This window comes from Harmonia axyridis, chromosome 1 (assembly GCF_914767665.1).
Source record: "Harmonia axyridis chromosome 1, icHarAxyr1.1, whole genome shotgun sequence".
NCBI lineage: Eukaryota > Metazoa > Arthropoda > Insecta > Coleoptera > Coccinellidae > Harmonia > Harmonia axyridis.
Window position 1 is genome coordinate 76,182,944 of NC_059501.1, and position 22,996 is coordinate 76,205,939.

General features: G+C 35.3%; 1 protein-coding gene across 3 annotated transcripts in view; it reads left to right on the plus strand.

Moving 5' to 3' along the window:
• Positions 1-22,996, plus strand: part of LOC123678213 — a 452,860-nt gene that overhangs the window by 353,964 nt on the left and 75,900 nt on the right. Inside the window, exon 1 of one of the 3 annotated variants that reach the window (XM_045615114.1) lies at positions 8,889-9,149. The exons of 1 other annotated variant lie outside the window; for it this stretch is intronic. In XM_045615114.1, the coding sequence (XP_045471070.1) occupies positions 9,104-9,149 (46 nt within the window). In that variant the 5' untranslated portion in view covers positions 8,889-9,103. Of the gene's footprint in view, positions 1-8,888; positions 9,150-22,996 lie in introns of those variants that run through there. One more of the 3 variants, XM_045615129.1, reaches the window with a different exon arrangement.

A 22,996-nucleotide genomic window follows, 5' to 3' on the forward strand; every position in this document is an offset into this window, starting at 1 on the left:
GACAATTTATAAACTCTTCAAACATTGCACCATAAACTCAATTGAAGTTATTATGAAATTTTCCATGAAAAATTCATACATTTGCGGCTGTATTTCCTCGATAACTTCACGAATTCAATCTTTAAGGTCTTGAGTCGATTGTGGAGCATTGGCATAGGTCTCATATTATGGTAGCAAAGGAAAAATTCTATGGGTGTTTAATAACTAGATCTCTGTGGCCAATAGGGATCACATCTTCGAAAATTATTTCTTTTCGCAAAATTGCGGTGGTCTCATCGATTGTACGGCACATAGTACCGTCAGCGTCTTGTTGAGTATGAACTTCGTTTACATCAATATCTTTCAGTTCCATTAATAAAAAATCATTAATCATTTCTCTGCAGTGCAATTATGTACATTAATTTTCGACTGAGTTAAATTCTCAATTATTCTCTGACAGCCCAAACGGCTCCGTTCTTATTGTTCACATGAATATCTTTCAATTTTGGCCATAGAAAATGCCTAATTCCCAACATCCACGAGGAATTGACAAACCTGGTTTTTCCTGAACAAACCTGGATTTTACGGACTAGCAGAAATATCCTCAGTTTTTCTTGAGCGACGCACACATTTTTGATGTATTGTGAACTTCGATTGCAAAATTTTCATGATTTTTGTATTGAATTTTAGCAATTTCATTGTATTGTTGTAGGGTGCATTGTTCCATTTTTAGTAATAGCGTAGTTTTTAGTTGACGATTATCAAAAGAAGACAGCTTCAAAAGTTACATCTTCACAGATAGCGGGTTATTCAAATTAAAGCCTCTTATTGGAAATCCCTTCACAACTTATCAATAAAGTTATTTCCTGATAATTGAAATAATAACTATGGGTGCCTAAACAAAAAGAATATTTTCCCAAATTATCGAATGAATGGTTGCTGTGGAAGTTGAAAAAGAATAGTCATATTTCGTTGTCCACGAGAACACATCAACTTGATTCGTGAGACTGCTGCCAAAGAACCAGAAATGTCCATTAGCCAACGAGTTGGATTCGCTGTGAAATCACATCGTGTCATTTTTTACGAATGAATTAACTTCGTAACCATATGGTTTCAGCCGGAAAGCTCTGCATCACATTTTCCACATCAAACAGCCCTTTGATTGTATAGCAAATTGGCTGAATGAGTTACTCCCAAAGAACGGCACTGTTAAAATCTGTTAACACTAATTGGATTTGACATAGTGGGACAAATATCTCATCATATTATATCACGAATCGAATTTAATCACTCGATGGGTTCAAAAAATCATGAATTTTTATATTGACTCGAATCTTATTGATCGTTTTCCATAGTGAATGAATAAATGAAAAATATATGGGATACATAATATAATAATGAATTTTTATTAATATTTTATTTGTTCACAAAAATTTGGATATTGTGAAATAATTTACACTAATAATAATAATAAATTTGTTGACAAAAATTTGGATATTGTGAAATAAATTACAATAATAATAATAATAATAAATTTGTTGACAAAAATTTGGATATTGTGAAATAAATTACAATATAAAAAGTATGGAAAATGAAATACGCAGAATGAATGATGATGACATGAGGCTGGAATATTCTTCGGAAGAATCTATTTTATCACTTTTCTTCTCCACAGACCCCACTGAGATCGGAAGCTGGTTCAAAAAAGGGCGCCACTGATTCTATATGAGAACAGCGACTACGTCAGGGTCTGTCGGTGTAGGTGAATCGGAACCTGAAATACTACAAGGGTGGAGAAAAATGGGACATAATGCGGAATCACTATCACTCAAAACTCTCTCCCTAAAATTAAAACTCTCTCCCTGAAATTTAAACTATCTCCCTGAAATTACAATCATTTAAATAACCATAAGTAATAATATACAGGGTGGCCATTTGAAAACGAAACAGACGAGATTACAGACGAAATAAAGTTTTTCGATAGAAATGCTCGGACAGGTCGATTTCTGTTTCGAGGGGGACAACTTAAGATGTAGGTTACGGACGCATAGCGCTTCAACCCTTGCTGCTACAACCCCCACCCCCAATTTTTGAATAGGGAAGATGGGGTGAGTGATACCTCAATTTAAAGGTATTTTTATACTGATTTCAGCACATTAATTGTTTTTTCATTTCATGCATTAGTTCTCGAAATATTCATGCGTTAGTTAGGAAGGAAGCTACAGTCATGGTTGTTTTGAAGCTCAAAATGTCGATTTTTCACAAAACACTACAAGTGCCATGAAAACACTACTTCATTTTCAAATACTTAGTTAAGAATATTTCGAGAACTAATGCATAAAATGAAAAAACAATTACTGTGCTGAAATCAGTATAAAAATACCTTCCAAATGAGGTATCACTCACCCCATCTTCCCTATTCAAAATTTGGGGGTGAGGGTTGTAGTAGCAAGGGTTGAAGCGCTATGCGTCCGTAACCTACATCTTAAGTTGTCCCCCTCGAAACAGAAATCGACCTGTCCGAGCATTTCTATCGAAAAACTTTATTTCGTCTGTAATCTCGTCTGTTTCGTTTTCAAATGGCCACCCTGTATATGTCGAAATGTATGGATTTGAATATCTACTTAAACCCGTTATGGCTCGGTGAAATGTCAAATGGTCTTTCAATGTTTCGTTTAAATGGAGTTTTTTGTATGTTTTTTTTCTAGGTCTTCTAAATTGGAATAATTACAGAAAATGCAACTCCGAACTTAATGATTAAGAGTTCATTTATGGATATTGAAAGTTCGCTGTAGAAGTTGTCGTCATTTAATTGAAGTTTCGATTTGCTCTCTTCGTAATTAACTGATTGCCGACAATTTCTGTTGAAATGCGGAACTTTGTCATTTTCAAAAATGTTCTAACGAACATGATGTGTCAAGTTGTTAGGATTATTCGCAGAGTATTACCAATAACAAACTGGATAGCAGCTTAAAGGGCTTAAAGTGAAGACTGGAATACCTCAGGGAACGGTGCTGGGGCTGATATTATTTGTTTAGAATGTGAATTCATTGTTTGAATTGGATTTTGGTTAATTGACTTTGTCATATGCATATGACAACCGGAAGTTGAGAGGGCCAGAGAGATACTTGACACACACTTTCTCGGTGGGTGTCTCGCCTAAAACTGAAAAGCGGCTGCTTCATTTCCATTCGTCTGGGCATCGAAGTTTGCACGCTTTATTCCTCTGAATTTCGCAGGATTCACGATTCGAATCGAGACCTCGTCACTTCGTCAACTCTGGCTGAAAGGCGAAATTGAAGTTTGGGTGTGTCGAAATGAATGGATTTGAATATCTAATTGAACCCGGCTAAGGCTAGGTGGACTGTCAAATGGTCTTTCAATGTTTCGTTCAAATGGAGTTTTTTGTATTTGTTTATTTTAGTAATAGGAAGGCCTTCTAAATTGGAGTAATTACAGAAAATGCAACTCCGAACTTCATGATTCAAAGTTCATTTATGGATATTTGAAGTTCGCTGCAGGAGTTATCTTGATTCAATTGCTCTGTTCGTAGTTTACTAATTGCCAACAATTTCTAATGAAATGGGGAACTTTGTCATTTTCAAAAATATTCTAACGAACATGATGTGTCAAGTTCGAATTATTTGCAGGATATTACAAATAACATATTGGACAGTACTCTCAGTAAAGGCCTTAGAGATAAGATCGGAATACCTCAGGGAACGGTGTTGGGGCTTATATTGTTTGTTTAGGATGTGAATTCATTGTTGGAATTGTATATTGGTTGATTAATTTTGTCATATGCAGATGACACTGTTTTAGTGATTTCTGAAAACTCATGGGAAACTGTGAAGCAACGAACACTTGAAGGTTTAAAATGTATTAAATTATGGCTTTAAAGTTATGAATTGACTTTGAACTTATCGAATACGAAATATATGGCTTTCTCCCAGAATTATGCCAAGACCAATGTTCTTTCAATGTTCCGTATAAATGGACATTTTTGTATTTGTTTATTTTCGTAATAGGAAGATCTTCTTAATTGGACTAATTACAGAAAATGCAATTCCGAACTTCATGATTAAGACTTCATTTATGGATATTAGGAGTTCGCTGCAGAAGTTATCCTGATTTAATTGAAATTTCGAATTGCTTTGTTCATAGTTTACTAATTGCCAACAATTTCTGATGAAATGTGGAACTTTGTCATTTTCAAAAACATTCTTACGATCATGATGTGTCAATTTGGAATTATCTGCAGGGTATTAGCAATTGAGTGGAAACATTTTTAGGAGGTGAATTGTCAAAAATTGAGGGACCTTCGGCAAAGTCTTTTAGGCATTTTCTCCAGAAATTGACGAATAGTTTATGAAATATCAGATCGAAAAAAATCAGGAATTTTATTTCTGACTCAGTGAATAGAGCTTATGTCGTCCATTTTGGCATTCATTTGGGAGATTAAGATATATCTTGGGCCTCACATTTTGTGAGAGCAACAAGTGTTGACCGCTTGCGATAGTGAACAGTTAGAAAGAGGATTTACTCATGTTTGGTGTGCCAATAATTAAGAGAGAACACGAAACCATTATGACGATTTTTATCATTATATACATAGGCCTACAACTTTACTTCAGCGGTTTGAGGCTTTATTGTGAAAAGCTGTATATACATTTAAGATTAAAAGTCTTGTTCATCACTGTTCACTATTTTCTCCCATATTTCGGGCAGAGTATGAATCCCGCATTGAAAAAGCTGAATGAGCTATTACTAACTTAATTTCGGTTTACCACAGCCACCCAGGATGTCAATAATTCCTGAATGAACTACATCTTCAATGCAATAATGAGTTATTCACGAGTTCATGGGGCATACTTTTCTATTCAATTTTTCATCTCTTCAGCCATATGAATGATCATACTTGCCTCAGATTCAAAATGAAACTTTACATTTTATTCTGCATTAGATTCGTGCACTGTTACTCGAGATGCAGAGTACTAATTAAATTAACCTCCAAAACGATCGGTTTCCCTGAATCACCGACCAACAGATAACGAACAGACCAATGAAAATGGCTAAATGCAATTCCGATAACTCGGCATTAACGAAGTGGCCGTATTTCAAATACCGGACGAGAATATTTTACCTACCGGAAAGCATAAACGGCGAATATAGCTTCGTTTGGTGGACGCGTAAATCATTGGGACGATTTGGACAGCGACGAGTTTTCATTTAACACTTACCTAGTTATTTACATTGGCTTCCACCTCGAAGTAATTTATTTATGCAGTAATGGGAAGGTGAACTAGTTCCCCAGAGCTATGTTCTATTTAGCGTTCGTGAAATATTTAGGGCAGGTCACACTTGTAACTACTTCAGTTTGTTGTGTGAACTTGAGGGTGAAATAAACATTAGTGTGTATGACCATGAAATTTCACTTAGGGGCGTGCCATACTGGAGGTTATAACTTCGTTTATTCTATGATTGCTTTGTGGACATCGTTGCGTGATTTGATAATTGCTTCTTTTTGTTTGGAGCTCTTATTCTAGTCTGTAGTGTGGAGTTTAACAAAAAAGATGCTCTTGAAGTAGAAACAAAAAGATTATCTCGGTGGCACAGTGGATTGAGAGTCGACTATGGTGCCAAAGGTACCGGTTTGAATCCTGGCTAGGTCATGAATGTTGTGCATGTCTGATGGTGGTTAATGAATTTGATAATAGATAATGGAATGTTCGCTGTATAGATGGCCAAAGTAGCCTAGCACATATAAAGGAAATACGAACAAACAAGTACAAGAGAAAAAAAAATATTCGTGATCTGGTTTAGTGAAACTGAATACTAGGGTTGTGTCTTTTTTTCTGGTGATGTTATTGGAATTCTTGTATCCATTTTTATATCAGCCTAAGACAGAACTCCTAAATTACATATTTTCATTGAAGACACCGAAATTTACTGGTAGAAAATTAAGGCATCAATCTCAATCATATAGAAACATTAAAAACTAATGGGCTGCAAGAATCACATTTATCATTCAATGACTAAGCAACTTAATATGAATAATTCTCTTCTTATGATTTTTTCTAGGAATATATTGAATGAAACTTGTGACTATCCACTCAGTTGATCGTAGTCAATAGATGTAAATATTTTAATCCGCTTTATAAACATAAACCTAACCCCTAAAAAAGGTTGGCAACATTATAGTTGAAGTTCACTTATACGTAAAAAAGCTAAAATGAATAATATTATAGTATAGGATCCCGATATAAAACGACCTTCACCGAGATGCTTATTTGATAAAACGTATTTTATATTAAATTTAACATGTCAATAAATATATCACATATGGGTTGCCTAACAAATTTTAGTCCAGAGTAGGTTTAATTAATAAATGAAAAAAATTTTTTTTCAAACATTTCACCGGTTTGATTATTAGATAAATTCTATACCAATCGAAAGTATGAAGCCCATAGAATGTGCAAACATTAGGTTGCCTATTTTTTTCCGGTCACAACTCTCAGGTAGCCAGGTATAAACAGGTAAATCTATACTAGCATTTTGCAACGGTCTGATTATTGAATCGAAATCAATAAAATTAAAGATTATTTCATTATGAACACGTTGGTGTAAGGTTGCCTGCGAAAAATCAATCCCGAATCCCGGTTGTCGACTTTTAAAAAGTTGAATATTGCTGCGAGTGAATGTGTGCTACTGAGAGGTCCCAATCAACCATCTCATGCAATAGAAGAGGACACAGCATAGCAGCTGTTTGAAGTCCGTCCAGTGAAAGAAAGAGAGTGCGCATGCTATTTGTTCTTGGAAATGAAAAGGATAGCGATAGACTGCATATGCAAATTTAATGAACCAATATACAATTCCATCAATGAATTCACATCCTAAACAAAAAATATCAGTCCCAGCACCGTTTCCTGAGGTATTTCGATCTTCTCTCTAAGCCCTTTACTGAGAGTACTGTCAAATATGTAATTTGTAATATCCTGCAAATAATTCGAACTTGACACATTATGTTCGTTAAAATCTTTTTGAAAATGACAAAGTTCCCCATTTCATTAGAAATTGTTGGCAATTAGTAAACTACGAACAGAGCGATTCGAAATTTCAATTGAATCAAGATAACTTCTGCAGCGAACTTCTGATATCCATAAATGAACTTTTAATCATTAAGTTCGAAGTTGCATTTTCTGTAATTACTTCAATTTAGAAGACCTTCCCATTACGAAAAGAAACAAATACAAAAAACTCCATTTAAACGAGACATTGAAAGACCATTTGACATTCCACCTAGCCTTAGCCGGGTTCAATTAGATATTCAAATCCATTCATTTCGACACACACAAACTTCAATTCCGCCTTTCAGCCAGAGTTGACGAAGTGACGAGGTCTCGATTCGAATCGTGAATCCTGCGAAATTCAGAGAAAATAAAGCGCGCAAACTTCGATGCCCAGACGAATGAAAATGAAGCAGCCGCTGTTCAGTTTTAGGCGAGACACCCCTCGAGAAAGTGTGTGGATGTCTGGTATCCCTCTGGCCCTTTCGACGCACTTCTGGTTGTCATCAGCATATGACAGAGTCAATCAACCAATATCCAATTTCAACAATGAACTAACATACCAAACAAACAATATCAGACCCAGCACCGTTCCTTGAGGTACTCCAATCTTCACTCTAAGCCCTTCACTCAGAGTACTATCCAGTTTGCTATTGGTAATACTCTGCGAATAATTCTAACTTGACACATCATGCTCGTTAGAATATTTTTTAAAATGACAAAGTTCCCCATTTCATTACAGATTGTTGGCAATTAGTAAACTTCGAACAAAGCAATTCGAAATTTCAATTAAATCAAGATAACTTCTGCAGCGAACTTCTGATATCCATAAATGAACTCTTAATCATTAAGTTCGGAGTTGCATTTTCAGTGACTACTTCAATTTAGAAGACCTCCCCATTACGAAAAGAAACAAATACATAACACTCCATTTAAACAAAACATTGAAAGACCATTTGACATTCCACCTAGCCTTAGCAGGGTTCAATTAGATATTCAAATTCATTCATTTCGACACACACAAACTTCAATTTCGCCTTTCAGCCAAAGTTGAAGAAGTGAAGAGATCTCGATTCGAATCGTGAATCCTGCGAAATTCAGAGAAAATAAAGCGCGCAAACTTCGATGCCCAGACGAATTGAAATGAAGCAGCCGCTGTTCAGTTTTAGGCGGGACACCTCTCGAGAAAGTGTGTGGATGTCAGGTAATCCTCTGGCCCTCTCGACTCACTTCCGGTTGTCATCTGAATATGACAAAATCAATCAACCAATGTCCAATTTCAACCATGAATTCACATACTAAACAAACAATATCAGCCCGAGCACCGTTCCCTGAGGTATTCCAATCTTCACTCTAAGCCCTTTACCCTACTATCCAGTTTGTTATTGGTAATACTCTGCGAATAATTCTAACTTGACACATCATGTTCGTTAGAATATTTTTGGAAATGACAAAGTTCCCCATTTCATTAGAAATTGTTGGCAATCAGTAAACTACGAACAAAGCAATTCGAAATTTCAATTAAATCAAGATAACTTCTGCAGCGAACTTCTTATATCCATAAATGAACTCTTAAGGATTAAGTTCGGAGTTGCATTTTCTGTAATTACTCCAATTTAGAAGACCTCCCTATTACGAAAATAAACAAATACAAAAAACTCCATTTGGACGAAACATTGAAAGACCATTTGACATTCCACCTAGCCTTGGCCGGGTTCAATTAGATATTCAAATCCATTCATTTCGACACACACAAACTTCAATTTCGCCTTTCAGCCAGAGTTGACGAAGTGACGAGGTCTCGATTCGAATCGTGAATCCTGCGAAATTCAGAGAAAATAAAGCGCGCAAACTTCGATGCCCAGACGAATGGAAATGAAGCAGCCGCTGTTCAGTTTTAGGCGAGACACCCCTCGAGAAAGTGTGTGGATGTCGGGTATCCCTCTGGCCCTCTCGACTCACTTCCGGTCTTCCGATAAACTTGGGTATTTCTTATGTGGATCCTCTGAGGGAACTGCTGGGAATGGGACTCCTTATTAGATTGGATTTATTGTAAAATGACATCGGCAAATTTCATTCTGCTCGTCGTTGTTCTTGTTGGAGGTAGGTGATGTCTTCAAGTTTTTTTGTTGTATCCCTATAGTTCGTAAATATTTGTGATCAATTGAGATAACAAGGAATATGTTGAAGGTTTTGTGGTTTTTCGGTGAGTGAGTGATCTTTGATGTGTTTTTGTGTAGAAATGAAACAGTATATTCGAATAGTTTCAAAGGAATGTACCTACTATGTTAAGTATGCATTTCAAAATACTTCGACTAACTCAACGAACCATAGATTGTTGGGAAATTCCAAACTAAAATGATCATTCATTATGAGTAAATTCAATGTTTGCAGTTTGTTCATGTATTGCATTTAATATGCGTTATTCATAGAGGAATATTAATTTGGGAAAACTTTTGATATTTGTGCATATATTGGATTGGTTTCACAATATTCTGAACTGATCTTTGGAATGAGTACGTTAAAAAACTCCGATACAAAGAGGCTTTGAGCAATGAGTACGGCACTCATGTGAAGTTAAAAGCTGTTAAATGCTCGTTTATCTATGCGTCAATTTCTCTCTGGAAGACCACATTTCTGTTTACAGGGTGATTCACCGTGATTGCGTATTAGACGTTTATGGAAAAGTAATAATAATTTTGATCTAAAAATTAGCATACTGGGGTTTGAGACAGTGATCTTTCTTTCTAAAATATTTTTAGACCTCTAAATATTCCGGTTATACCGAATAAAGACTATTATTATCTCATTTAAGACGGCATACCCAATATATCATAGCTTGATTAGATAGCTTATTTGATGAAAATTTTAGCAATATGCCATAACTTGGGTATAAACTCAACGGTTCATGAGTTAATGAGATTCATATGTAAAATGGTTGCGAAGAGGTCTCACATTTCATTCAATATTTCTACAGAATAAGTTTTTTCATTTTCGATTCTTTCAACACATAGACTCATAAGAATGTTTTCGTTTTCGGTCAAAAATGTACAAGGTTTTTAAGAGATGATTATAACCTTGAACAACTGAAATGCATCAAAACTCATGATTCTCAAATTAAAACCTATATTTTTTATTCTTTTAGTCAATTCCACGTATAAAAATACTTATACCCTATACCTGAAATGAAAACCTTGACCGCAATATCTAACTGAGTGAAGTATTCTGTGAAATAATATAAAGAAACCAGAAGGCGATGTTTCGATAATCAAATTTGGCATTTTATACAAGGTGTCCAAAAAGGGTATCGGGTATTTGTAACTTCGATAAAACAAAAACTAGTTACAATTAAAAAAAAAAATTATTGTTAATTATTACAGCATGAAGTGGAAAATTATTTGGAAAAGATTATGTTATCTAAATGGTGACCGTTACGCTGCTGGCACTCTTCTAATCGGGAATGAAAATTGGCGATCACACGCTGACACATAGCTTTCTATATTGCGGCCATTTCTGACCTTATGTTTTGGTTCAATTGGGTCAAATTCATTGGATTATTCTCATACACCTTACCTTTAATGTACCCCCATGCAAAATAGTCAAGTGGACTAAGGTCGGGGCTTCTGGGAGGCCAGTTGATGTTACCCCTACGCGAAATGACCTTATTAGGGAATAATTCTTCAACAGCTACCATTGCTTGATTTGTTGTATGGCGATTGGCCCCATCTTGTTGAAACCACGTTCTTGAATTATAATCTTGAAATTCCAGTAACTTTGGACCCAAAAAGTTTCGCAGCATATCGCAATAACGGTCACTATTTACATTGAGTGGTTGGCCTCGTCGATTTTCATGAAAATAAGGACCGTTTCTTCCTCGCGGACTGAACGAGGGCGTTCAAATTCTTGAATTTTTATCGTCGCACCTGTATTTTCGAACATCCGGATCCATTTTCTAATGGAGTCATCACTTGGTGCATGGCGTGTACGATATTCCTCACGATATAAACGTTGAGATTGTTGAGAAGTTACTATTGAATCACCGTTGCGATAATACTCTCGTGCGCAAAAAGCGCGATGTGTTCCTGGATACTGCTCCATCGTCACTGAAACTCCAAAAAATTGCGGACATCACGATCCCCTTCACAATCCCCCCCGTCACTCATTCTTAAATGCAGCGGCAAAACAAATACCCGATACCCTTTTTGGACACCTTGTATATTATATTTAATTTTCTGTTGGGATTGTTGAGAATTCATAAATCACAATTTCATGTCAATAATCCACCAACTGAGCAATTAAAAATCAACATTGAATGTACGTACTATTGAAGAAATACATCCAAATTTATGTGAAAAAGTTATGAAAAATTGTTATATCAGAATGCAGTACGTACAGAGATCTAGTGTTGTTCATATTTTGAATGATCTCATTTTCCATATTTCCTCTCAAATAAATGAAAAAAATATGTATCACTGAATAATTTGGAAATGGAATGGAGAACCCATTATAGAGGAAAATATTTTCATTCAAAAATTTTCAAAATTTCAGAAGATTCTAGACAATTGCTCGATTGAAAGTCAATAAAATAAATATCTATAAATTACACATTTCATTCAAAAAATTGAAGAGGCGAGGAAAAATGAATTAAATTCTGCTCGGAATCAGTTGAAATTCATTTATTTTAGCTCAATAAAATAAGAAGACTCTGAATATAACTATGCCATAATTTAATATATAGTAACGAGCTCTCTTAAGGCAACCAGACTGACAGATTTTTGGGCTACAGTTTTTCGACAACAGTTCAAATGAATTGGTTTTTAGGCTTCATTAGAAAGCTGAAATAAATCAGAATGTTGAGTGCAATGCACACAACAATAATAATTTCAACATTTTGGGAAATTCATATTTGACAAAGTGTCACAATGTTGGTTATTCTTACGGTAGTCGATTGAAATATAACAAAAGTTTATTGAGTATCGGGATCGGTAAGTCTTTTTACCGATCGAAGAAGTTTGGAGGAAGAGCGCAGCCAAATAATTATCTAAAAAAGCGCTGTCTTGGGAGCTTATTGATTGTGATTGTCAAAGTGAAAATAATTAAGTGAATTTATTTAAAATATAATTCGAAATTGAGCGATATCGAATCTCCTGAAGAAAAAGACTTTCCAAAAATGGATTAAAGGAAAACACAGCAGAGATCAAAAGATCTCATTGCTCATTTCGTTCGTTGAATTGAATGAATAAAATTCTAATTTTTTGTGTCTTATTCCAATTTTTCAATGAATATTTAGTCATTTTCACTTATTATTCGCTGAACGGTAAGATTCACTTACTGTTCTGTTTATCTTAGTAACCAGTGAAATAATCTACCGATATAGCAACAAACGTGGTAGGTAACTAACAAAACTCGTTCTATCGTGCGAAAAGTAGTATTACCTACATATTCTTCCTCAAATAAAACTACTATGGTACAATTGTAAAATATCTACATAAACATACAATTTCTGACAAGCTTTCAGTGTAAGAAAGTAGGCAAAAAAAGAAATGCAAAAGCTCGTCATTCATGTCACTACCTTCCCCAATTTTTTTCATCGTTATCTCCCAATAAAAGACAAGATATATGTTCAAGCTTCCCCACGTATATCCTCTTCACTTCAACTGTAGATTGAAATTATAAAATACGAGAAGACCTATCAAAACTTACTTCACGAAATCCAGTCTCTGCTACCGCTGTTTGCACGATAGAATTCTCGGTCGGCAAACAAGAAAATCCCACAATCCTGTCAGTTATAAATCTCCTGGAGTGACATCCTTATAATGCCACAATTTTACGTATAGCGATAGGCGATAGAGAATTCTGAAATATGGGAGTTTCTAATACAAAACCCCCGCGGTTGACAATGAGACAATAAAATGAATAATATACATATGAATGGGAAGGTGGTGCGCTAAATCCTTTCGCGGCGAGAAAAACGGTTTTGTCGCACGAGCGATTTAACAGAGGTCGTAAAAATTTTAAACCTCACCCTTCACGCAGTTATGGGTGCTCTGTAGCTCAATAAGGATTAAATGAGATGCGATGTGGATAATCCCATTGAAATGGCATGAAAAGAGGTTTATTACAGGAATTTTTCGTTCGAAGTCCTAAAGGGGGAATTCAATGCGTTCTTTCATTATAGCGCTGGTTGAAATATTGGAATCCGAGGATCTTCTACAATGGAAATCAAAACGGTGGATGAATTCAGGAATTGATTCGTTTTCGATGATATACAACACCTGTTTTGAACGAAGGTTTTATTGTGTCGTGTATGGTGTCCTTTAGAACCCTTTAGTAGTACTCACTATAACATATAGACCTGCATACGCTGAAAAAGTGTTTGACAATTGGAGATATTAGGAAGCCAAACAAAGAAGCCTTCAGAATGAGACGAGTATTTCCATTGATGCATTTATTTTTATTATATTTCCATTGATATCACCTATTACTACATATTCATCATCAATTTTTGTGTTGAGTGTGTTTTGAAATAGAAATTTCGTTCAAAAAGATTATTGTTTGAAGATGAACAAAAGTTCAATAATGTAAATACAAACAACATTAACCCTAAGGCTTGGATAGTGAATACATAGGTAGAGCATATCAAAAGTCACTTGGAGGAAGCCAGAATGTTTTGTTTTTGAAGGTTTGACCAAGTTTCCAGCAATTCTTCAGGACCAAATATTGCCTAAGAGTACTTTCAAATGAACCCTGGTATTATACCGGATCTTCTCTGGAACCAGAATGTGTAGATTCGCTTCTTTCTGTTGGCTAATACGGTCCACGTTTCACCGCATGCCGATTTAGTTACTTTCATTGACTGCAGCTATAAATTCCTTATTATCTTACTTATGAATCGCCTAGACTAGTATTGCCCGTCAATGGACTGTTTCACTTAGTTGTGTTGTTGATTTTTTCGCTTTACTGGGATAAAGGCAGAATATTTCTAATATTCAAGAGTTTTTCAGTAATTTATCAGGAGGCAGGGTCAACAGAGGAATTATTGTCTAACTAGTTCCTTTGAATAGATCCTAATATGCTAGTGGATCGTTATATGAAAAAGTATGTGTCAATTTGGCCACTTTCATTGCTCGAAATAGAACAAGTATTATCGCGTGGCAATTTGATCGCCCTTATTGATAGGAATTGTGCTCATCTTCCATATCTCAACAAAAAAACTGGTTTGGGAAGTTATTAAAAATCTTCAAAGAAAATTTGATTCTGAAGTCATCGAGAAAATGAGTGAGGTTTTAAATGATTTCGACGATGATGTTTAGAAAAATTCTGGGACACCTTTCATAATACTGAAGAATATTTTTCGGTTAAATATATTCCTGCAGGTTCGTTAAAAATCGGTGAAAATAAGTCAAGTGCTGGTTGAGATGGAACTCTACTGTCTGAACGACTATTTTGATGGATAGTCTAAATTTAAATCGACGATATTTCATCTTATGCTAATGATTGATCTTAGGACTGTTTATGAGATATACTTTGAAATGAATTTTATTATTATTATTATAATGATTTCGCATCTTGAGTACTGTCATACCACAGAAGAAAAAAATTTTGGTGGAAACCGAAATGCATTAAGTGAGATTCACCAGTGAAATTTCCACTACATTTTCTGATCAATTTTATGGATGTTGCTACTAAAGGGTGTTTTTTTAGAGCTATAGAACTTTAAATTGCTATAAAACAACGTTGGATTATTCGATTGACATGAGTTTTATTTATCCGCAAGATAATCTTGTGGCATTTCATTTTGAATATGATTTCTGGCATATGACAGCCACGGCTGGCTTGGATGTAGTCCAATCTGGACGTCCAATTTTCGATGACTTTTTCCAACATTTGTGGCCGTATTTCGGCAATAACGCGGCGAATGTTGTCTTCCAAATGTTCAAGGGTTTGTGGCTTATCCGCATAGACCAATGATTTTACATAACCCCACAGAAAGTAGTCTAGCGGTGTTAAATCACAAGATCTTGGAGGTCAATTCACAGGTCCAACGTGAAATTAGGCGGTCACCAGACGTGTCTTTCAATAAATCGATTGTGGCACAAGCTTTGTGACATGTTGCGCCGTCTTGTTGGAACCACAGCTCCTGGACATCATGGTTGTTCAATTCAGGAATGAAAAATTTAGTAATCATGGCTCTAAACCGATCACCATTGACTGTAACGTTCTGGCCATCATCGTTTTTGAAGAAGTACGGACCAATGATTCCACCAGCCCATAAAGCGCACCAAACAGTCGGTTTCTCTGGATGTAACGGTGTAAGGCTAAACAAAATAAAATGGAAGTAGTGCGCGATACGTATTCCGCACAGAACCATTATTTTCGAAATGAAATTGCACCATTTGCATGCGTTTTTCAGGCATGAGTCTATTTACGATGAATTGCCAAACCAAACTGAGAATAAATCACTTGACAGCTGTTGAATCTGTTGCCATCTTGAACAGTAATGCTAACTTAAAGTTATATACCTCGGAAAAAAAACACTCTTCAGTTTGCCCTAACTCCAAACAGAATATTCCAAGTTGATCTAAAACACTATTGTTGTATGTGTACAACATATCATCATAGTTGATTATTTTCCTTGCTAGTGTATGACAGGTCAAGAATATAGAATCATAAAAATTTCAACACAGTAGAATAACATAGTTGCATGATGTGACAAATGTGAAAGAAGAAGAATTAATACAATCGCATAAATATTATTTTCAACTGCAGGTTGGAAGAACCTTACCAATTCACGAGCCTATCCTCGACTAATGTAAGTGTTTGAGTTATGATGAAGAAGGAACAATATAATTAATCATTATTTCATTTTTTGGTATATTTAACCGAACGGTTGAGATCTCAAATACTGTGATTGGGTTCGTTATTCATTTATTTATTTGATTAGACGGCAAAGGCATCTTATATTGATGAAAAATTTCAACAATAACAAATCTCTATTATAAAGTACAAGAATATAAACAAACAAGCACATGAGTATCACAAGCACTAATTCATAAAGTTAAATTTTCAATAAATACATACACATTATCGAAAATATTTTTATTAATTGGACATGAATTATTGCATTTTGCTATGATCCAAGAATTTCAAGGTTAATGCAGAATTTAATTTAGATTGCTTAACCGGAAACATAGAACATTCAAGAAGAATATCGAAAAAAAATATTCAATAATCACATGACCACTAAACTGACAAAGTTATGATTTTGTGTATTGATATAAAATAATGATTAATTCGTTATGAATCGGCACACCATAATGGTCTCTATTCAAACTGACTGCGAATCATGAATATTAATTAATCACATAATCAATCACAGTTATAGATTCTCAAAGAGAACCAAACTCAAAAACGTAGATATTTTAGGTTATTCACCGAATCCCGATTCCATTCAATGTTTACCTCGAATCTAATCAACTCCTGAATGGAACATAGAATTCAAACGACCAGTTGACAGATTAATACCAAAACGACGTAAATTATAATTTGAAAATCTGTAGATTCGCGCCGGAGCACTCGTCAGGCTGTCGCTGTCGATGCAGACGAATGGACGAACATAATTTTGTGCCCATTTAGCTCTCAATGTGAGCCGCCAGACTATGATTAAATTATTCATGCATTTTTGAGGCACTCCGATTTTTCGGGAATGATTAAATTCCATCATGATCAATATATTCATCTCTGGCATTCGAATTTGATTAATGAGGGTGGTTCCCAACATGTCGATGAATAATTGGAGCGAGCCTGATTTACGATACGAATTGGAGTGTTTAATCAGATTTTCGGTTTTCATTTTTGATAACCGTAGTTTGGGACTATTCAGAGGAATATAAGTTGTTTGAGTAATGTGCATTTTCCAGTGACTGTAAATATCTGAGTGTGACTCTGGATAGTAAGCTCAATGGACTAGTTTAGTGATGTTGATAATACTACATTTGACACGATAGAATTAAAATATAGAGCAAAACTGATAAATCAGTGGAAAAATTTCGAAAATCCATCAATAAATTACTGAGAAATAGATTATTTAAATTTACGTATTTTAGCGCGGAACGTCTTTGGTCTGTGACGTCACAGCACTTGCCTGTGATAGCTACACCATAAATTACGTTTAAATACTTAGCCGCGCCAAGGCTCTCGCGCCGTTTGTAGTTGTACCGTGTAGTTTTAACTCGAGTTTTGTTTTTATGTCACCATAATGGAAGAAGGCTTCGTGAAAGGACAAAGTGACAATTTGCCTAAAATAGATATATTCGCAGTGATGGAGTTTTTTTCTTCAAATCCATCTTATGTCAGTGCTGAAATAAAAGGAGTCAAACTTTTCAAGTAAGTATCTACTTTTGAGTTTGCTTCATCATGGTTCAACTTATAACGATGAATAATTTAAAACGTTTCATAAACAGTTTGTAGTTGAGTACTGTTTGTTGAAGTCTATCAATGGCAAAACATATTTATGTGAGTAGTAAAAAGTAAAAAGGGAAAAAAGTAATTTATATGTATGTATATAGTAAGTTATTTCAGCCATCGTGTAATGAACAAAACACGACACGAACGGCACAAGTGATTGTACACCAATGAATTCGTAAGCACTCTGCGAATACCAGTCGTCTAGTGTGAGACGTTACGCCACTTACACGTACTATGAAATTATTCTTTCAAGCGCAACTTCAAAGTCCCATAACTTTTTCATTTCTGGAGATATTTCAATGATTCTTCCATATTTTTGTTTCATTTTACTCAAATTTTTAGAATTAATCCTTAACATAGAAATGAAAACTAGTCCATTGGAGGAAACATATAAGCAAGATTCCTTCCAGAGCCACTGTAGCCATGTGGGCCTGCAAAGGACTATTTAAAAAAACTATGGCTTGAGACCAGATATGGTACTGTGGTTATAGACTGTAGTATACTGTGGTTATAGACTGTAGTATACTGTGGTATAGATTGCAGTAGTACGACGTATTGTCACCTATACGTCTTCAGCTTGGTGGACAAAAACCAAAGAGGTCACCACAAGCAGCAAGCTGCAGAAACTGCATAGGCCGGCCTGTATTGGAGTAACAGGAGCTATACATACAACTCCCACAGAAGTACTTGATTTCTCTCTCTCTCTCTTGCACCTACATGTGCAGAAATGTGGGTAGCTGGAAGCAATAAGAATATCCCGCAATGGAAATCTCCGGAAACCTGGATTAACCATACGGGGATATTGAATCAATTAGATTCGAACCCCTTGACAAAATACTAGGATGCGATGCCAACTATATTCGATTTCGAAGTACATTTTTAAACGGTCATTGATGACCGTCTAAGTTCATTGAACTTCGTTAATCGCTTGGACGAAAAGTCCTCCTTATGGTACATCGATTAACCAAAATCAGAAAGAGGCACAGGTATTGCGGTATATGGGCCTAAGACGGCGATATCTAGATCACTGGGAAATGAGCACTCTATATTGCAAACCGAGACAATAGCTGTACCTATATACTTGCGCCCAAGAGTGACTCAAAAGAAACTTCAAAGAGACGCGTATTTATAGAACTACGGACAGCCAGGCCCCGCAGAGATCCCTGGAATCATATAACCAAGGGTCTCTACTGACCTGGGAGTACCGTAATACCATAAAGCAACTGATGGCCAAAGGGAATAAAGTAACTCTACTCTGAGTACCGGGGCATAGTGGTATTAAAGGAAAAGAAACGGAAAAGTCGATTAACTTTGCCAAAAGTGCATCGAGACTGACACCTCTTGGTCAGAGCCCTTCTGTGGTGCTTCGAAAAAACGAATAAGAGACAGTGGTCCAACAATGTGATAGGACAATAGAAAAACCCTCTGGAGAAACACTTCGGCTCTTGCTCAGGCAGAGAAATTCGTGTTGCTGTCACCGACGTATACCATGAAGCTCCTGAAGCTACCACGGCTGAGCTTCGGGTAATAGTGGGACTGCTGACAGGACACCATCGGTGCAAATACCTTTTGTACTGCATGGGTAAGTAAGCAGATGAGATCTTCAGGCTCTGTGGAGAGGAATTAGAAACAGCCGAAGAAATGTCCTGTGCTGACTGACCTAAGAACCACTCACATGAAAAAGCCAGTTCTGGATACTCACGAAGTAATAGCCAAGGCTCCTAAGGATGTCGGTTTTGTTAACCGTATCGATGGCCTCCTTGGGTTTGTATGAATAAGTAGGGTTAAGAACAAAAGATCAGATGGATCGCAGTTCCCGAAAGGCTAACAGAGCCGCAACGACCTCGATTCAGTGAATAATAAGAATAACAATTTGCATTGTCTAAAGAGTTATACATTTCTGAATTTATTTATAGATTCCTGATACTTCCGTTCGTATGAATGGCCGCAACATCAAAGTTGGTTATGGATTATTGTGTGACGCTTTCTACTTGTTGACTATAAACTCCATAGGCCCATGATATCAAATAATTTCAAAACGACAACTATCATTTGTTTATTGTCAGTTATCTAATTGACATTCATGATCTTTCTGCTATAAAAACCGTCAAAATTAATGAAATCTATGATTCAGGACGCAACATATTTATTGTACTGTCCTATTACTGTAACGGTACATTCATCAAAGGTGAATAGATTTATTTTGTAGAGGGGTGTGACAATAGTTATTTATAATACAATTGAAGAGCCACAAAGTGGCGGATTTTTGAATGAACGAGGGTTAAAATGAATATTTTTTTCGCTGAATTTTTATCGAATTTGATGGACTATTTTCATAAATATGGCTTAGTGATTTTTGCATCGGAAAATGATGGTGAGCAGAATTGTTTTCTGTATCAGGAATGATAATGAAATATAACCATTAATTCTGATTGCATTTGAGATATTTCCACACGCTTTTGTTTCACAAAGTTTAAAAGGAAGAACGGATTTGCTAAAGAATTAGAGAGATTAAAGTTCGGCAAAATATCTAGATTTTCAGATTCTGAAAATCCATATTAGAGCTGTCATCAATAGATTCATCCAGACTAGAGAGCGACTAGAGAAAATCGACTATTCTCATCAGAAAGTTATTGAAGATTTACGAACAAGAATAGATGAAAATCCTCAAATATCAATGAAAACCAAACAATGAAGATAGATTAATTGATGACCAATCTATCCTAAAATTCTATTGTTTTTCCATACAACTCTCAGTAAACACTATAACTTCCGAATGGATAGACCTAGAAACTTGAAATTTTCAGCATAGGTTTGAATCTCAAATACCGCGGTTGGAATTTTGAATTCAGTTGAATGACAATTTCGAGTCTTGTATAGAATTTAATGATGACTGTATTACCCGATAGAAAACTCAATAATGATATCTATAAAAAAAAATACTCAATATTTTCGTGACAACAAAACCGGCAGTGTTGAGATTTAGGGAATTGAAGCAGAATAGAATGAGGAAAGCTGACTCGACCAACATTGAAAAATTCATAATTGGAAATTGTGTAGATTGTCTGACGAAAGAGCAGAAATAATATGAGATTATAGATATACCTTTGAAATTTTTCCACAACAAAATTTTCCTTACACAGTGTTAAATGACATTGTGTCGGAAGTGGGTAACTTAATTCAATTATTTCATGGCATCTCACTTGGCAGATTAATTGAGTAATTATATACCATAGTAACTGAATTTCGGAGGAACATTTTTCAAAAATTATGAGAACAGGAAATATAGTCATTCGTCTTGTTGTCAGAAGACTGAATAGAATATATTGAAGCAAAATCAACGATATTAGAAAACGTTTATAGTCACTGAAATATTCTTATAGAAGTAACAATCAAATCGAAGACACTATCAAGCAGGAATTTATAACTAGGTTGTGGAAAATTGGTTTGATATTTCCTACCATATTTCTTGTAGGAAATTTCATCCATATGAATTGAAACAAACATAAAAATCTCGCGTTTTAACGTCACTGCTTTCCTCATTTGTTTTCATATTGGTGTTGATATTATATGATTCTTTTTATACTCAATGCGATATTCGACCACAACAAAGGAAATGAAGTAATGGTGAAGTTCCCTAATTTTTAGTGATGTAGTACAAACGCAAATTTAATTTCATAAGTTCGAATGAGATCAAACTTTTGTGATGAGTCAGTGACTTATTTGTCTCTGTGTTTTAATTTCAACCTATAATTAGTCGTTCGATTACTGTCAACAGTATACCTTCAACAAAACACAATTGTAGGTATTTTTGTCCTTAATGCATTATAACAATTCTTTCAATTGCCAAGAAACATATATTGAGTTTATCTACAAAGGTTCGCAGCATAGTACAATGCCAGAATAACCGTCTGAAAATGTTTTAACAGATTTTTGGAACTAGCGCATTCGCCATTCTGTCGTACTTAGCTTATTGGGGCGAAATTTTCAGGGTAGCTTCAGATCCTCAATGCCTTAATTATGTTCGTTAATTAGCAATATCCATCAAAGGATTCTGTAACAATGGCCATTAGAAATTCTGTTCACCTAATAATTTCAAAATCACCAATTCATTCAAAATAAAACGTTGCATTCAAATTTTACGTTTAGTGCAAAATTTCAATTATGTAGCGTCTTCGGAACACAAAATTATTCAAGGCAAATATCGAACAAAACAGCCCTATATTTCCATGACCCTCAAATCATAGGAGATGAGATTTCAGGCGTTAATGAGGAATGACAGTATCAAGCTTTGTGCACAATTTCATGCTGATCACAGCAATAGAGTTTGTGTATAGACATGAAAAAACAATTTCAAAATTCGAGCAAAATGTTTGAAATATAGTATGTTGACACAAGTCAATGAGAACTATGATCAAATTGAACGAATTACGACTCAAAGTGCTGGACCACTCAGCACATTCTCCAGATGTTGTCCTCAGTTATTACTGGCTTTTTGCAGACCTCAAAATAATGGGTCTAATGAAAAAGTGATTGCCGATTTGAAGTTATTTCGAAAATAAAGACGAATTTTCTCACAGGAAAGGTATTGAAACGTTATAAGAACGTTGGAGTGCTATCACTCTTGAAGCTGACTATGTTGACGACTAAAGTCTAATTTTGAGGAAAATATATTTTCACTGATTAGGCCTGGCATTTTGAGTTATTCACTTATGAATATACATTTCAATAGATGTCTATAACTGTTTTCATTTCAACAAGAGAACATTCACCGTGATGATGTACCTAACTCAAGGCAATAAATATAAAATTATGTAAATTTTCTTTCCTACTCGTGACCTAAGTCCGAAAAAATTACACATCATCATATCCCACAAACTTTCCACGTCCTCTAAACTAACTTATTTGCATATGAAAGAGAAAGTTTCTAGCATATACAGGAAATTTTTCAATACAAGTGTCACTATACGACTAAACGCTATTGAAAATTGATATCTGAAAATACTTCCTGAATCGAAAGGAATTGAGATCGAAATCTGCCACGGAACCTCTCGTTTCTATTGAGGTGACGAAAAATAACAATACAAGGCTGAGGTACATCAAAGTCGCTACACTGGAACGTGACCTCTCAAAGTTCAGCCGTAATAAATCGAGCTTAGCTGGAACAACCCAGAGGCGTACGCTGGATTTTTTATATGCTGTTTCAAATAAATCGAAATGTTCCGTTTTTAATATTTGATTTTATCTGTTTTCGTATTATGTACTCTGTTGGATGCTAGTACGATTAGGAATGCAAGGCTTGACTTGATATTCAAGCAACTTGACTTGGGCTTGACTTGAAATAAACTCAAGTCAAAGTCAAGTAATTGGTTTCAATGTCAAGTCAAGAAATTATTGAATAAATACTTGACTTAAGATTGAAAAACCACTTTTTGACTTAAACTTGAGTTGATTCAAGTCAAGCCCAAGTCGAGTAGCTTGAA